General features: G+C 43.7%; 1 protein-coding gene across 2 annotated transcripts in view; it reads right to left on the reverse strand.

The window, feature by feature from the left end:
* VPS53 (VPS53 subunit of GARP complex) overlaps positions 1-18,347 on the reverse strand; it is a 134,680-nt gene that overhangs the window by 28,730 nt on the left and 87,603 nt on the right. For both annotated transcript variants that reach the window (XM_060646884.3, XM_060646883.3), the window contains 4 exons: positions 15,913-16,155; positions 12,986-13,133; positions 6,766-6,848; positions 5,734-5,812 (listed from right to left, as the gene is read on the reverse strand). In XM_060646884.3, the coding sequence (XP_060502867.1) occupies positions 5,734-5,812; positions 6,766-6,848; positions 12,986-13,133; positions 15,913-16,155 (553 nt within the window). The remainder of the gene's footprint in view (positions 1-5,733; positions 5,813-6,765; positions 6,849-12,985; positions 13,134-15,912; positions 16,156-18,347) is intronic.

Here is an 18,347-nt window from a genome sequence, read left to right on the forward strand (position 1 = left end):
CCGAAAGGTTTCAGGGTCTCTGATCCTGCCATTTCCTAAAGAGACACTCTATGTCTACCAGCTCTGTCCAGCTAAATCCGTTCAGTAGGGTTATCTGTGACTCACTTTGTCACCATTCTTTGGTCAAATGGGTGTCCACAAACTTTAGTTCTTTCTTCTTCTTGCCCTCTTTACCGTCAAAGGCATTTAGGGAATACTACTGTTAAGCTATGCCATGGAGATCCAAAAGTGAGCAAGACACAGCTCTCAAGTTGTTCAAAGCTTAACAGGGGAGACAGATATAAAAAGAATTGTATAACAGAGTAGAGAGATGGTCTAGGTACTGTGGTGCTTCACAGAGAAGGACACTGCGGGGAAGACAAAAACGGTGACATTGCAAGAGATCAAAATAGTCAAAACAATCTCGAAAAGGAATAAACTTGGAGGATTCACACTTTCCGATTTTAAAGCTTGCTACAAAGCTGCAATGATTGGGGCACATGGGTGGCTTAGTTGGTTAAGCGTCCGACTTCGGCTCAGGTCATGATCTCACAGTTCATAAGTTCAAGCCCCACATCGGACTCTGTGCTGACATTGCGGAGCCTGCTTGGGATTTTGTCTCTCTCTCTCTCTCTCAAATAAGTAAACATTAAAAAAAACCCTAAAAAAACAAAAACAAGAACAAAGCTGCAATAATCAAAACAGTGTGGTACTGGCATAAAGACAGACATTATGGATCTATGGAATATAATTGAAAGTCCAGAAATAAACCTGTACATCTGTGGTCAACTGATTCTTAACAAGAGTGTCAAGACCATCCAATGGGTAACGAAAAGTCTTTTCAACAAATGGTACCGGGACAGCTATATATCTACATGCAAAGGAACAAAAGCTGAATCCTTACCTTACACCATATACAAAAATTAACTCAAAATGGATTGAGGGCCCAAATGGAAAGAGCTGAAGCTACAAAAAACTTGGAAGAAAATACAGGTGTAAATCTTTGTAATTCTGGATTAGGCAATGGTGTCTTGGCTAGAACACCAAAAGCACAAGTACCAAAGGAAAAAATATAAAAACTGGACTTCAACAAAATTAAAAATTTTAGTGTTTCAAAGTACATAATCAAGAAACTGAGGGGCTCCTGGGTGGCTTAGTCGGTTAAGCGTCTGGCCTCAGTTCAGGTCATGGTCTCGCAGTCCGTGAGTTCGAGGCCTGTGTCAGGCTCTGTGCTGACAGCTTGGAGCCTGGAGCCTGCCTCGGATTCTGTGTCTCCCTCTCCCTCAGCCCCTCCCCTGCTCACACTCTGTCTCTGTCTTTCTCTTTCAAAAATAAATAAATGTTACAAATAAATAAATAAATAAATAAATACAATAAAGAAAGTGAAAAGACAACTCACAGAAAAGGACAAAATATTTGCAAATCATGTATCTGATAAGGAATATAGTTATCCAGACTATAAAAAGAAGTTTACAACTCAACAATAAAAAGACAACCCAGTTTAAAAATGGATGAAGGACTTGAACTGACATTTCTTCAAAAGAGATATACAGATGCTCAACATCTTAGTCATCGGAGAAATGCAGATACAAACTGAAACCACAATGAGATAGAATGGCTATGTTAAAAATAAAGCATTGGTAAAGATACAGACATTTTAGAACCCCTGACTGTTGCTGGTGGGAACGTAAAATGGTGCAGCTACTTGTGGAACACAGTTCGGCAGTTTCTCAAAATGTTAAGCACGGAGCTACCACATGATACAGCAGTTCCACTCCTAGGTATATATTCGAGAACTGAAAACATATCTATACAAAAGCTTGTATGTGAATATTCATAGTATTATTCATAGAAGTTACAAAGTGGACACAACCTGGGGTGCCTGGGCGGCTCAGTCGGTTGAGCGTCCAACTCTTGATTTTGGCTCAGGTCATGATCTTGTGGTTCGTGAGATTGAGCCCAAGTTGGGCTCGGTGCTAACGGCATGGAGACTGCTTGAGATTCTTTCTCTCTGCCCCTCCCCCATTCTTGTGCTCTCTCTCTCTCTCAAAATAAATAAATAAAACTTAAAAAAAAAAGCGCAAACAACCCAAATGTCTATCAACTGATGAATGGATAAACAAAATGTGGTCTAACTGCACAATGGAATAGTATTCAGCCATAAAAAGGAAGCCTGATACATGCTACCATATAGAGTAACACTGAAAACATTAGGCTATGTGAAGAAAGCCAGTCACAAATGGCCACATGTTGTATGATTCCATTTATGTGAAATGTCCAGATCGGGCAAATACAAAGACAGAAAGTAGATTAGTGGCTGCCAGGGAAATAAGAAGTGACTGCTAACGAGTAGGAGGTTTCTTTTTTTGGCGTGATGAAGATATTCTGGAGTTAGTGGCGGTGGTTACACAGTCTTGGGAACATGCTAAGACCTACTGAATTATACATTTTTAAAATTTATTTTGTGATGTTTACTTATTTTTGAGAGAGAGACAGAGCACAAGTGGGAAAGGGGCAGAGAGAGAGAGAGGGAAACACAGAATCAGAAGCAAGCTCCAGGTTCTGAGCCGTCAGCACAGAGTCCAATGTGGGCTTGAACTCATGAACCGTGAGATCATGACCTGAGCCGAAGTTGGATGCTCAACTGACTGAGCCACCCAGGCGCCCCTGAATTATACATTTTAAAAGGGTGAATTCTGTGGTATGCGAATTATACCTTGATTTTTAAAAAGGGGACAGACATTGGAACTAGATCTTAAAGGGTGCGCTCGTTGGGCAGGCAATAATGGGAAGGGAATTCTAGGCAGAAAGAACAGAATGAGAAATGCATGGAAGCTGCCCCATCCCCAAAAAGTAATGCATCCAGGGGAGCAGGAGTGGCTGAGTGGCTGGGAGGCTGGAGTACAGGTATATGCACAGGGGTGGCAGAATGAACAAGGCAGCGAAGGGACAAATAATGGAAGCTCTACCTGCTACCCAGGGGTGCCTTCGACAAAAATGACGTGTCTTCCCAGCTGAATAACAGAATTAAATTGCTTGGCTCCACCCATTTTGTCAAGCCTTCTTTCACCAACACAGAATCCTCTAACTCCACTCCACTTTGGCAAGCCCAACACTCGTTTTCTCACTATTTATAAAATCCATTTCTTTACAGCATCAATTCTTCGAACTTTTCTCCCCACCAGGATAGACACCCCTTGAGGGCAGCTAATTTCCTGTTTCCGATCTTGACTACGGAAGCATGAGTGCAGAGTGCTCTGTGAAACTCCAAAGATGGGTAACGAGATTGGCAGTTTTGACAAAGTTCAGAGCTTTTCCTAACTTTATAAATCTTTACTCATATTGTCACCCTGTTTGGAACGCCCTCTTCATCGCAAATTCGTTCCAAATTTCACCATCTCTTGTGGTCTGTTTCAAATGCCACTTCCTTAGGAAGGCTTTCTTTGTTTCCCCACCTGATGTGAACAGAGAGATGAACTCTCTCCTCTTTTAAAGAGGGCACATTTTGTACTTCTCTCACATACTGATTTCCTCATACCTTTTTTGCTGTTACCTGGGCATTCCTCTCATCTCATACATCCCTTATCCCGCACATTGTGGAATCTAAGCACCTTGGGATAAGGTCCATGTCTTTCCCGGCCTTGTAACTCCCAGCGCCGTGCTAGATAGAGTCTGAATTGAACTGTCCAACTAGCACCAAAAAAGGTGGAATCAGAGACAGAAATAAGCATGATCACAAAATAGAAGTTTGAAAAAAAATCCTGGAAGAAAACTACACAAAACAGGATGGCAGGCACAAATAACAAAGAGTGTATGTTGAATCAATTTGTGACCACTCGGCTTGTTTGTATCTGGTCATTTTCATCACATGGATCTCATTTCCCTAGAACTCCAGAAGGCTCAGACAAAGACCAATGGCTTCCCAGCTGCTGCGCTCCCTAGTCTGTGGTTTTCCTATGATATAAACAAAAGATTCTGGAGGTATGGTCTCTGTTAATATTTGCTGGTGTGGGTCTGGAGAGAAATGGGTGGTGGTCCGAGGCGGTGGGTGGGGGGAAGTTTGAGGGAAATCCACTAATGAACTGACAGTTCATATAAGCAACACCTGGAGTGTGAAACCCTCCTACAACTGTTATTTTACTGAAAAAATCCCCTCTTCCTTTGTTAAATGTAAAAATTCTTCCCCCAGCTGCATTCCAATCTAAAGTGTGTGGCAGTTCAGGGGAGATGGCAGCTGGAACAGATCAGATGCAGGGTACGGTGCATGTTCACCAGCAACTAGGGGATAATCAGAGCCCAAAGATGAATCTTCAGAGCCATATTCCTTTAAGAAAATGGGTTAGCCTCAATTTGCCTGCTCATGTTCTGCTCATAAACACCGAGAATACTGGAAATATACACGCACATCTGACTGGTGGAAAGCATCAGCTTTTTGAATAGAAACTTTGTGACATCAGCTATTCAGGACTCCCACTCAGCTTCCTAAAACCCTGCAGCTTAAGTTTTGGTTTTCGTCCTACTTTTGTTAAATATTTACAATCTACTACAAACCCAAATTCAGACCAAATGTGTGCTTACACAACCTTGTGACACGGCCACTCCTCCCGACAAGAGCACCAACATCTACGGGCGCCAGGCCAGTCATTCTCATGTTCCGTCCTGACAACCCTGGGAGGCACAGAGCCGCATTTCACATACTTGAGTTCATTTGGGCCCAGAGAGGTTAAGTCATTTGCTCAATGGCCCCAGAGAAAAAAATGAGAAGAGTTAGGTCCCTCTGACTCTGAGGCCAGTGTTTTTTCCACTGTACTCTACTACTGGCCAGAAGGCTCCAGAGAAGTTCTTTCTTCAGAGTTTAAGAATGCTACAAGAGTTTGATAACTCAAGAACAGGCATTGGCAAACATTTTCTGTAAAGGGCCAGACAGGAAGTATTTTAGGCTTTTTGAGCTGTATAGTCTCATTACTTATTTACTAATTCATTACTTGCTTCTGCCACTGTAACACAAAAGCACCCACAGATAATATATACGTGAATGGGCATGGCTGTGTTCCCATAAAACTTTATTTACAAAAATAGGCAATGGGTAAGATTTAGACTATAGGCTGTAGTTTGCTGACCCCTGCTCTAGAAATTCTAGAGTGGACGGCATCATGTTATTTGGGTTAAAAATCAACAAAGAACTGCCCGTTTACAACTTAACTAATCAACAAACAAGAGACTCTTCTAGATCCTATATGTCCAGGCACTTCAGGAATTTACATCCTTTTAGGAAGAAAAGACACAGACAAGTAAAAGGCAAATGGTAACATGAGGCAGCACGTGCTAAAGGAGGGAAGTGAGGGCCCAGGGCTGACTGATGGGCCACCATGACATTAGAAAACCAATGTCCACAACCTGACCAAATAATCCTGTACTGATACCAGAGCTGAGAAAGAGCCAGAAGTTCCTGCCATAAGCGCTAACAAAACCACCCATTCTGCTGAGACCACATGAACATTTTCAGCATGTATCAGATGCTAAACAAAGACATCTCCTTTGGACTTACCAAACACACCTGCTCCCTGTCTCGTTCTCAGAGAACAAGCAACTGACCTAAAGTACAAGATAAACTGATTTCCTAAAGGACTTCCATCCTCCTCCCTGCTGATACCTGAAGCAGTGAAGAACCTCAAGGAGCTACGGGCAAGGGCTGGCAGGAACCACCGGGGGTCCCTGTTGGAGGGCTAGAAGAGGCACTTCCCCAAACCTTACCTTGCTCATGGCAGTGAGGGCAGGGTCGCAGGCAGCATCGAGATCTTGAACCAACAACTGGATGCTGCTAGAGATGACACTGCAAGTCAAACACATCACTGTGGTCATGACTTTAAAAGACTAACTTTCTCAATTACCAACACGGCCCCTGCCAAATCTTTTAGGGACTTGTCTCAAAGTTAGATTCATCATTTCTTCAGAAGAACTCGAGCTTGATTTCAAAAGGGAACGGATGACAAGGAGGAGCCTTGCAGCCCTTCATTCTTGCTCCGTGTCCTGGCCTCTATTTGGGTGTGTGCCCACTGAGTCAGATCACAAAATTCCATGGCTAGTCCCCCTGATCACTCCATCCAGAATCCCTCTTCACTTCTTACTTCAAAAGCACCTATTTGCCCCAAATGTTTAAATCAGAACTTGAAAAAAAAAAAAAAAAAGTTGAGAAAAGGAGAGGAAATAACTTAGGAGGAGAATCTTGACTTTTCCTCGGTAAGTGCTTGATGTGCAGGCTGAAGCTTGGCCTGCCCTGGTCTTATTTACTGACCACAACAAATGAATTGCAGGCCGTACTGGCAAAAGGACTACTTTGAGAAGGCTTTCCAGTTTGAACCTCTTGGACAGACACCCTCCACCCCACCCCTACCCCCACCTAAGTCAAGATGCTCACATTTCCTGTTGGAAGACACTGCAGATAGGGCTGCCCTTTGTGGATTTGGGGTAGGCGGGGGGCAGACAGGAGGCCCTGGACTTGACCTTCCTACAAGGATGGCCAAGGGAGGACTTCTCTTTTTGTTATTGTCAGTAGTGCAACAGTAAAGGCCCCGTATGCTAAAAATGACTGCTCGTGAGAAGGCAGCGTGGGAGGCACCAACTTCTAATGCTTTTTCTTAGTGGCTACTGGAGAATCATCCTGATTCAACAGGAGGCCCGGGGGACCTCTGAAGTTCTGTAGTGACCTAAGGCCGACAGCCTGAGACATTCTGCTTTGTGAGGGGTAAAGGGCAGGCCTTAAGCAAATATGTGCAAGGTACGTACGTGCTGAACGTATCCATTTCTCCGGTCAGATTGATTCGTTCAGTCAGACTCACATCAACTTTTTCTTTGAGTTTTTCTTCTAGCTATTAACAGTAAGAGAGAAAAACATGCTTAACGATTATCCAAAGGAGTGCTATAAATAAGAATACTTAACATGTACCGAGTTTGATGATTCAGTACAATTCCAGGCACTTTTCATGTACTGACTCATTTAATCCTCACAACCCGAGGAGGAAGATTCTATTATTATCTCCATTTTACAGAAGAGAAAGTGGAGGTGTGACCTCCCCAAGACAGTACGTGGTAGGGCCACGAGTCAAACTTCGTCTAGAACCTGTGCCCTTTAGCACTGGGCTGCACTCGTTTCTTATGACACACTGACAATTCACTTCATTAATTTTAAAAAGACCCCCATTTTTAGGCTCCTCCCTGCTCCATGAACTGCAGGCTTGCTCACCAGCACTGGAAGCCTCTGGTGGTTAAGTGGCAGTAAACTCAGTGAAAGTATTCACTGAGAGCACTGCTATGGGCCACCCACTATGCGAAGGTGCTGGGGATACGCAGGTAAACAACAAAAAAAGCACAGGCTGCCCCCATCAGCCTACAGCCAAACACTGGCCATGCTCCCAACCGCCTCAAAGAAGAAGACAACTGACCGGGAATTGTAAACATCTCCAAGCATCCTGGGAACTGACTCATCTAGCACTCCCAAAGCTATTGAGTACACAAACTCTAATAATGAATGTTTTGTCTTAAACTTAAAAATGCTCTTAGGGGTGTGTACATTAGTGTAACTTTCCGGAATGCAATTTATTTAAAAAGCAGAGATTTAAATACACACACTCTTTAAAACCGCAATTTCACACCTAGAGATATATTTCAATGAATAACGAGAACGATATACAGACATACGTGAGTATTCTTTCCAGCGTTCGTTAATTCAACCAAAATTTACAGAAAACCTGCTTTGTGCCAGGCTCTGTAACAGAGTGAGTTATTCAGTGAACAAAACAGGTAAGATCCTCTTTTCTTTTCTTTCCTTTTTTTTTTTTTTTTTTAATGTTTACTTATATTAGAGAGAGACAGAGTGCGAGCAGGGGAAGGACAGAGAGGGAGGGAGGCACAGAATCTGAAGCGGGCTCCAGGCTCTGAGCTGTCAGCATAGAGCCTGACACAGGGCTCAAACTCACGAACCGGGAAATCATGACCTGAGCCGCTGGACACGTAACTGACTGAGCCACCCAGGCACCCCAAGATCCTCTTTTCTTAAAGCATACACTCTGGTGGTCTTGCTTATGTTAGTGACAAGCTGGAAACAGTTCACATGTTTATAAGGGGCCAGTGGAGCAAATGACAGCGCAGGCTTACGATGCTTAAACTTTTCAGCGGCCTTTTTCTGTTACGCTGAAAATACAATCTAAACTTTCTAACCGTGATTTGGGTCCTCTCTGGCTCTCCGGCCCACTTCTGGCTTTCCCCCTTGCCTGCCTGGCCTCACTTACTCTGAAGGCTTAAGGTTCTGGAACGCACCCAGTCTCTCCCCCTCAGGGCCTTTACACTTCACACTTTCTGCTTCCTCTCCCTGAAACAGCCTTGCTCACCCCTCCTAACCAGGCTCCTTGCTTCGCCACCCCCACCTCCCAACCCTTCCTCACTCCTCCCCTGGCAGTCCCCCTCCCAACCCTTGGTGTCGGCTTCAATACCAGCTCCCCTCAGAGAGGCCTTCCTTGAGCAGCTACTTGAGTAAGCAACTCCCTAACCAGCACTCACCACAAGACTGAAGTTACATCGTGGCTTATTATTATCATCTTGGTTTCTCCGTTAGTTCTAAGTCCGCTGACGGTAAGAAACCATCTACTTTGTTCACTTCTGTTAATTAACACCAAATACTATGCTTGGTACATAGTAAAGGCTTCATAAAGATCTCTTTGGATGAGTGAAAGCAACACCCTATGCAGGCGTTAAGTGTAAAAGGGTTACAATTAATGAGCCAATAGTGAGACATTATTGGCATTGTTTTCCAAGTTTTATTTTTGAATTCTTCACTACTTAGATCTTTTTTTTTTTTAAGTTTATCTATTTTGAGAGACTGGGGGGGGGGGAGAGAGAGAGAGAGAGGGAGGGAATGCATGTGAGGGAGGGAATGCATGTGAGGGAGGGAGGGCCAGAGAGAGAGGGAGAGAGAGAATCCCAAGCAGGCTCTGCACGGTCAGCGCAGAGCCTGATGCAGGGCTTGTACTAACAAACTGTGAGATCGTGACCTGAACTAAACTCGAGTCAGACACTTAACCAGGCGCCCTGCACCACTTGGATTCCTGTCTCTAAGGTATCTCCTTCCATTTCTTCTTGCCTTCTTCCTGCCATTTTTTTCTAAGGAAACTGGATTGTCTGCTCTGTAGTTTTCCCACAGTTTGGATTTTGTTGATTGTAGCCACAGGGTATTAATTAACATGTTCCTTGTTCCTTGTATTTTCTTTGAATTGTAGTTTCGTGTAGAAGCTTGATCAGATTCAGGTTCTTTTTTTCCTTCTCTTCTTTTTTAGAAAACTACTTCATGATGGTGTTGTGTATTTCTATCAGCGGATACACGATGTTCGCTTGTCTCTGTTTTTGTGATGTCAGCAGCCATTGACAGTCAATGCCTAGATCCATTATTTCATTAGGAGGTATAAAAGAATGACATTCTAATTCATTTCTTCTTCACTTATTAGCTAGACTTCTGCTATAAAGAGATACCTCCCATTGTCAATGATTTCATGATCCTGAAGTCTAAGTTAAATAGGAAAGACAGGATAAGAACTTTCTCTGTACCAGTTTTCAATTCACGCCAGTGGTTCCTTAGCGTGTTCGAAGGTGGTAAGTAAACTTAAAACAAAACAAAACAAAACAAATCATTGTAACCACATAGATTTAAACACATCTGATGTTTTCAATGCACTGCCGTCAACTTCTCACTGATGCTTCTACAACCCACCTTTGACCAGCAGAGTGTATTCAGGTAGGCTCCTGTATTAGTTCCTTAGGGCTGCTTGAACAAATTACTACAAACCTGGTGGCTCAGAACAGACATTTATTCTCTCAGTTCCAGAGGCCGCAAGTCCAAAGTCAAGGTGTTGGCAGAGCAGGTTCCTTCTGGAGGTTCTGAGGGAGAAACTATCCCATGCCTCTCTTCTATCTTCTGGTTGCTGGAAATCCTTGGTGTTCCTTGGCTTATAGACGTATCTCCCCAATCTCTGCCTCTGTCTTCATGTGGCTTTCTTGCCTGTGTCTGTTAGATCTTCCTCTCCTTTCTAAGGATGCCATCTCCTTTCTAAGGATGCCAGTCATTGGATTTAGGGTTCCTAAATGCAAAATAATCTCTTCTTCAGATCCTTACTTGATTATAGCTTCAAAGACCCTATTTCCAAATAGGGTCACATTCACAGGTACTGGTAGTTAGGACTTGCACACATCTTTCTGTACAATAAGCCCATTATGGCTCCTGAATCCTTTTGAAAGGACTCTCACAGTCTCTGATCTTTTTCTTGCTTTTTGTACAACATGATGCTCCAGGCTCATCTTGTACATTTTGTGTCCCAGACCTGGAATTACTCATTTCTGCAGGAATCTCTGGTTTCTTTTAGGGGAAAATAGTATTTAGAGATCACAGTATAGGTGCTAAGAATGTACTGACTTTTATAATCAATAAAAATAATTTTTTTATAACAAAAAAATTTGGCTACATCTATCATGAGTCATCAAAATGGTCTTTGGCCCACTAGTACTTCTAGAACCTTTAAGAATCTGGGTGTCTGGATGGCTCAAGTTGGTTAAGCATCTGACTTTTGATTTTTGCTTTGGTCATGATCCCTGGTTTGAGGGATCGAGCCCTGTGTTGGGCTCTGCCCTGACAGTGTGGAGCCTGCTTGGGATTCGCTGTCTCAGCAATCTCTCTGCCCCTCCCCCGTTTGTGTGTTCTCTCTCTCTCAAAATAAATAAATACACATTAAAAAAAAAAAAGAATCTGTTCTAGAAAAATAATGCAAAACATATTAGATATTCTTTGTAGAATTTACTTACAGAAGCAAAACCTGAAACAGCACAGATAATTATGCTAGATCCTGTTAAATCATTTATGGTATTGTCCCTTAATGAAATATTACAGAACTATAACATTGTTAGTAATGAAGATATCATAGCAACAGGAGAAATGCTAATGCTGTGATGTCAATAAAAACAGCAAAGGGGTAAGAGTGAAGTAAATTAAGATTATAGCATACAAAATTGTGGTGGTAAAGCATCTGACTCTTGATTTTGGCTCAGGTCATGATCTTAGGGTCCGTGTCCCTCTGCGCTGACAGTGTGGAGCCTGCTTGAGATTCTTTATCTCCTTCTCTTTCTCTCTTCCCCTGCCCCTCCCCCCCCACACACACATTCTCTCTCTCTCAAAATAAATGAACAAACTAACTAAATAAACTGCCTCTCAGAAAGAAAAAAAATGATTGTAGCATACAAAACTATGTTCATGAAAAAGGACTGAAAGAAAATACTCCAAATTGCTAATATGATTATTTGATGGTAATGAGATTAAGAGTTATTTTTTTTTAATATTTATTTATTGGGGCGCCTGGGTGGCTCAGCTGGTTGAGCTTCTGACTTCGGCTCAGGTCATGCTCTCACAGTTCGTGGGTTTGAGCCCTGCATAGGGCTCTGTGCTGACAGCTCAGAGCCTGGAGGCTGCTTTGGATTCTGTGTCCTCCTGTCTGTCCCTCCCTGCTCATGCCTTGTCTCTCTCAAGAGTGAATAAAGGCTAAAAAAATTTTTTTTAATTAATCTATTTTGAGAGACAGAAAGAGAGCTCGTGAGCAGAGGAGGGGCAGGGAGAGTGAGAAAGAGAGAATCCTAAGCAGACTCATGCTGTCAGCACAGAGCCCAATGTGGGGCTTGATCCCATGAACTGTGAAATCATGACCCAAGCCGAAATCAAGAGTCGGATGCTTTAACTGAATGAGCCACCCAGGCGCCCCAAGAATCATTAATTTTGTATTTTTCCCCCTTTGGTACCATGGTTATTTTACTTTTAAAATACTCTATTTTGGGGGCACCTGGGTGGCTCAGTCAGTTAAGCGTCTGACTTGATTTTGGCTCAGGTCATGATCTCACAGTTCGTGGATTCGAGCCTCATGTTGGGCTCTGCGCTCAAGGCACGCACACACTCTTTCTCTCTCTCAAAATAAATAAATAATCTTAAAAATTCTATTCACATGTATGCCTTCCTTTTCTGCACACATGCAAAACAGTTAAATGGTGTTTCTTCACCACACAACTCTGGGACCTCTCTGCCTTGGAGGCCTTCATCAATATTGCTGTCCTGCCCTAGGGGTTCTTGGGGGCTAAAGGGATTGCCGTCTCTGGCTCTGAGGCCAAACCTTTACAGTGAAGTTTTGGGGGGAACGCTTCTTATTCTGGCCTCCTGTAGTCTTGCTCTGGCTCACAGGCACTCCAAGCTGTACCGTCTGAACCATAATTTATGACTACCTTCCTATGATCCAGACATGTGTAAATAATAAGCCCAAAAGGGGGGGAAGAGCAGAACCTTCTCCAATTATTTTCCTTCTCTTGGCCTTAGGTGAATTCCAGACCAAATGTGAAAAGGAACTTCTAATCCCACGTCTAAGGCTGAATGGAAAATTCTTCTGGGTCTTCCTTCTGCTAATGGGGAGCTCCAGCAGAGGCATCACCCTTTCCTGCTTCATAGTTCCTGAACGTCAGCGTCCAAACAATGGCTGTTTGTTTAGGCAGGCTGAGAATGCTGTGTGCATTTCAGGAGACACATGAAAGCCCAAAGGATTCTGCTTAGCCCAGTAACACTTCTGAGCATGGGATCACTGGCTGTGACTCATCACTACCAAAGGCCGGGTCCTAGCACTGTTAAGTTTGTTGCTACTTTTCTCCTATGGGAGACAGTGCTACTGACCTACTTTCCAGAAGGCATGCCCTCTGAGGAACTTAAACCACTCTGGGGGAGACCAGTCATACTTTCTTGCCCAGTCTCCTTTTAACAAGGCTCTTCTGTAAGATGGCTGCCTGGGCCGTCTTTCGGCTGGACTGCAAATTTTCCTCTGTGACCCACCTTTATGTGGCTGACCAAGGTTGTACACGGCTTGTTAGGGCCCACAGTTTCAGCCACTGAGTTAGGAGGCCCAAATGGGTCAGGAAAAGGGGGTGGTGGGCAGCTCACCTGCTGGGTGGTGGCCAGACAGTACTCTGCTGTGCTCAGGATGCTGCAGATGAGGCAGAGCTCCTCTAGAGTGAACTTGGCCACTTCTGAGCCTTCCTTTTCCTTGAGGAGGCTGCTGATGGTCAGCCCTCCACTGCTGCTTGTGGTTCTGAGGAAAAGGAACAGGAACCGGTCAGGCTGGGACTTATTTGCTTCCTGAACTGGTAGCTGCACATCTTAAGACAAAGAAAAGGGGGAAGGAAAGGCTGGACATGGCCCAAACAAACCTACGTACACTGAGTCCTTTTCCTACTGACCTTACCTTGACTATCATCTGTTTAAATTCTCTGACCATCAGAAGTAGGAAGAGACGATTCCAACAGCAAGCCAATAATCAGTCACATGAACGAAGATGACTCTCATACTCACAGAGAAGGCGGCTGAGTGACTTCTCTGCTTAGCTTAGAATCTCCTGATCTGGAAAGTTCGAGAGTTCTGTAGCACAAAAGCTGGTTCTCCAATTGCCCCTCTCAGTTAGGAAACTTCTGCACAGGAATGTGTACGCTGTGCTTGTGGAGGGGTACCAAAGTGAATGTTAAAGCATGGCTGCTGCCCAAAGCCCGACTGTCTCACACCTTCCTACTGATATAATCATGTGTCCACAAAATATAAAAATACAGTTATAAAACCTCCTGCTATTTCAACTGTGAGATTCTAAATTTTTTAAAAGACAGAACTCAATGACATTTACCGTAAAAATAAAACGTTAAAAAAGGTAACCCTAAAACTGCCAAGTCTTACTGGGAATCAAAGATTTGAAAATATCTTCATTTCCAGCACTTACAAGGGTTGTGAGGACACTGACCCTCTCTTGCACTATGGGTCCAGAGTACTGAGTTGTAAAAACTTCGGGAGGCATATTTCAGGAGCTTAAAAAAAAGGTTCACACTGTTTGACCCGGTGGTTCCACTGCTGTTCAAGGATGCTTTTCTGAGTGTTACTTAAAATAACTAAAGTAGTGAAACCAACCTAAATGATCAATTAGAAGTTCGGAAGTGAGGTGAGGTTCTTCTGTATGCTGGATTATCACGACATCGTGAAGTGTTTCGATGACAATGTGCTAGGGTTGGACGGTGTCTGGTGGCCTCCCAGATCCATTCATTACTATTCTCTTCCCTCCTCTATGGCTCAGGAGACTGACCTCTACAGACCTATCACCCAGGCTTGAGAGGTAGAGGGGAGAGAGAAGGCTGAGTACTAACAAGGCCTCCTGCTCCCTCTGCTTCAGTGTGGTGCTGGCCCCCACCGTGGCCCTCTTCTGTGGGGCAGCCTTTTGTCCACAGCCCTGGCTCTCAAGGGAGTTTTTTTATTTTTTTATTTTTTATTAAAAAAAAAATTTTTTTTTAATGTTTATTTATTTCTGAGACAGAGAGAGACAGAACATGAGTGGGGGAGGGGCAGAAGAGAGGGAGACACAGAATCCGAAGCAGGCTCCAGGCTCTGAGCTGTCAGCACAGAGCCCGACGCGGGGCTCGAACCCACAGACTGCGAGATCATGACCCGAGCCGAAGCCGGACGCTCAACCGACTGAGCCACCCCAGGCGCTCAAGGGAGTTTTAAAGTAGTTAACAATTACCCCCCTGGTATTTGGATGCTTCAGAATCCTCTGCTGGTGCCTTTCACCGTGCCCCCATTTCTGTGAATAGATGCTTTGGTAACAACACCCTAGCTGAGTACACTGTTTCCTGCTGGGACACGTGGGAAAATGCTCACAGGATGATGTTAGGTGAAAGCTGCAGGGTTTAAAACTACAGGCTGTATAGTCCCAGCACTGCGAATCGAGCAAGAGCACAAAATCACGCACGTTACATATGTAAGTAAACAACAGAAAAACATATACCAAAAATTTGAATTTGTCTTCTCTGGGTGGTGAGATGATAGCTGACTTTTATTTCTGTCTTTGTGCTTTTCTGTGTTTTCTAAACTATAATAAATTTATATTATTCTGACGATCAGAATAAAAGTTATTGAAAATTAAAAAAATGTTACCGTGGTCAAAGAAATTCTCGGTGAAATATATCTTTTACTTCCAATCTCTGGCTACAGCATAAGGATTTTATTTTCTTTCCTCCAAATAACATAAAACTCCCATATACAATACATTTTAGTGAAAACAACAGCAACTAATTCCAGAATTATTGAATTTGGCCATGGGGATGATTTATAAATACTAAGTTCCAAAGCATCACTTTAGATCGCATTATTATAATTGAAATTGCTATGGAACCAAAAATCTTTAAGCTCTAGTCAAACACCATTAATTTCCATTAGTAAGCAATATAACAATATTCTAATGTCCCAGAATAAATACAATGAAGTCACTATAATTAGGGGCTGTGCTACGCAACCCCCTTCCCCCAAATCCTACCAGATCTTTAAACACTAGACTCTGTCCAGTATAGCAAGACACAGATACCATAAGAGAGACTTTGGAATGCACTCAGCTCGAGGGAAAAGCAGATTACTGCCTCCCATGTGCTTATCACCCCAGGGTATGCAATCATTGAATGAAATTGCCCATGCTGTTTAAAAATTATTGCTACCAGCGCCCTACCTTTTTTTTTTTTTTTTGCTAACAACCTATTGTTGAAACCATGTCAACTAAAGATATACATAATGGAACTGACTCCCTTGAGTCCACTGTGGGAAGATCTGACCTATGCTGGTGGCTACGGTGGGCATTTCCTCTAACAGTCTTGATCAGCTGTGGAATCCCATTAGATAGGAAATAGTCTTAGGCCCTTGGGAACTCAGGCCTAAGGGTATTTTCCTCATTGAGGCTCTTAGCAGTTCAGTAAACTATTTCGGAGTAGATTTCCTCAGATTCCCATATTTAGGTATATTCAGAATCTTACTTCACCACTCGGACCAGGAAGAATAGCACTCACTTGGGCAGATTGCCAGAGAGGATTTTCCAGGCATATTCTCGGAGGTACTTCTGGAAAATGGTGGTCAGAGCGATCATCGGCTCCCCAGTACTGAGTTGAGAGCACTGCACCATGCACTTCTTGTAGTAGACAAAGAGGTCAGCACAGCTGGGGAGCACAGCACCCCCTTCATCAGTGTTGGGCTTAGGTGGCCCCTGGGCTTTGAAATCGGCCACGAACCGATCTATCAGCTCTCCAAGGTTTCTAGAAGGAAGAAAACCTGCCATGTTATTTCAAGAAAGATAAAGCAAATGTGCTTAACTGCCACGAGTAAATCATTCCTAATGCTTTTTACATTTAAAATTGGACCCAGGGGCGCCTGGTGGCTCAGTCGGTTAAGTGTCTGACTTTGGCCCAGGTCATGGTCTCGCGGTTTGTGGATTCGAGCCCCACGTCAGGCTCTGTGCTGACAGTTGGGAGCCTGGAGCCTGCTTCGGATTCTGTGTCTCCCTCTCTCTCTGCCCCTCCCCCGTTCATGCTCTGTCTCTCTCTGTCCCAAAAATAAATAAAAAAAACGTTGAAAAAAAAAAAATTAAAAAAAAAAAAAAAAAACTTAAAAAAATAAATAAAATAAATAAAAGTGGACCCATTTTTATTGCACCAGCCCTCTTACAGTAATAGCAGCAAGAATAACTGGCATTTGTGTGCTGCTTTATACTTTTTTTTTTAAAATTAATGTTTATGATTTTTGAGAGAGACACAGAGAGCAAGCATGGGAGGGGCAGAGAGAGAGGGAGACACAGAATCTGAAGCAGGCTCCAGGCTCTGAGCTCTCCTCACAGAGCCTGATGTGGAGCTCGAATCCATAAACCATGAGATCATGACCTGAGCTGAAGTCGGACGCTCAACTGACTGAGCCACCCAGGAAGCCCCTGCTTTATACTTTTCAAGGCATTTCATGATCACATTTGACCCCAAGCCTCTGTGAGAGAGGTAAGGTATTACTGGACTAAGAGATGAAAAAAGTAAGGTCTATAAAGTTTGTCACATAATTTAGTGGCAGAGCTGAGCCTAGAATCTGCTACCATGTAAGTATCATTTCACCTTTCCCCAAATGAAAATAATAATAGAGACCATTGTCTGAACGCTTATGATGTATCAGGCACACACCATGTCGGCAGTTTATAAGTGTTATTTCATTGCATTTCACTTAATTTGCACAATAACCTTATGAAGTATGTATTATTAACTGTCCTCATTTTCAAAAAGCAAGGTGCAGAAAAGTTAAGGACCTTGTCCAAGGTCATACAGCAAGAGGGGTGGGGGGAGCCAGGATTCAAAACTAAACAGCCTGGCTCAAACCTCATGTTTTTAACCCCTCTACCTTACTGCCTCTGAAAACACAAAAAGGTTATGATGTCAGGAAACATTTGGTATCACTAACCTACCCACGAGGTAGATGCCAAAACAAAGAGAAACCGTAAAGAAATATTCTAAGGCTTTCTTGATGCTTTTAATGCAGTTTCTCCTTAAAACTTACAGAATCAAAGGTGTAAAAGCTCTTGGGAGAGGGGAGGGGAGGGCAGCCCCCGGCTTGTAGCAGGTCACGATGGTGAGCATGGCTGCAGCTGTCCCCCCACTCCCCATTCAAACATCACTGAGTTTGCTCCATCGTGTTGAGTCATCGTAACTACGATCCAGTGGGGCTCTACTCACTGCTTCCTGCACAGTCGTGCTGTATGAAAAATGGGAGGGGTCCCTCCACCCCTTGACATTTTACATCTTTCTAGGTTGCTGTCCAAGGCTACAAGAATCCAGCTGTGCTTTTCATTTTTTTTTTTTTAACATTTGAGAGAGACAGAGACAGAATGCGAGTGGGTTGGGGCAGAGAGAGAGGGAGGCACACAATCTGAAGCAGGCTCCAGGCTCTGAGCTGTCAGCACAGAGCCCGACACAGGGCTTGAACCCACAAACCATGAGATCATGACCTGAGCTGAAGTTGGGACGCTTAACCGACTGAGCCACCCAGGCTGTGCTTTCAAAATGTATTTACATAACAGGAAGAAAAAGATAAGAACCACACACAGCAGAGGAGAAAACTGACATTTTACTCAGGAGTTTTTGTTATTGAAAGTTTATTACATCCAGATGTAGCCACTCTGCCCTCAAAGAACTTCAGGCCTAGGCTGGGTCTTTGTGAGGATGGTTAGCAAGCAGGGGAGGACCTTGTTAGTTAACCTCGAAAGCTGCGGTGCCACCACCCCCATTCCTCACCACCTCTTCCTGCCCCACCTTTTCCATTGAATCTCTCACTTCTCTTCCTCAGTGACCCTCCACTCTAGCCAGACTCCCCTTTACTTCCCCCTGTTCCATCTCTATCCCTGACTCTGAACCTTTGCCTGGATGCCTCCCCTGGCCAAGATGCTCTCCTGCCACCTCTCTCAGGCTCAGCTCAG

This window comes from Panthera onca, chromosome E1 (assembly GCF_046562875.1).
Source record: "Panthera onca isolate mPanOnc1 chromosome E1, mPanOnc1 haplotype 2, whole genome shotgun sequence".
Classification (NCBI taxonomy): domain Eukaryota; kingdom Metazoa; phylum Chordata; class Mammalia; order Carnivora; family Felidae; genus Panthera; species Panthera onca.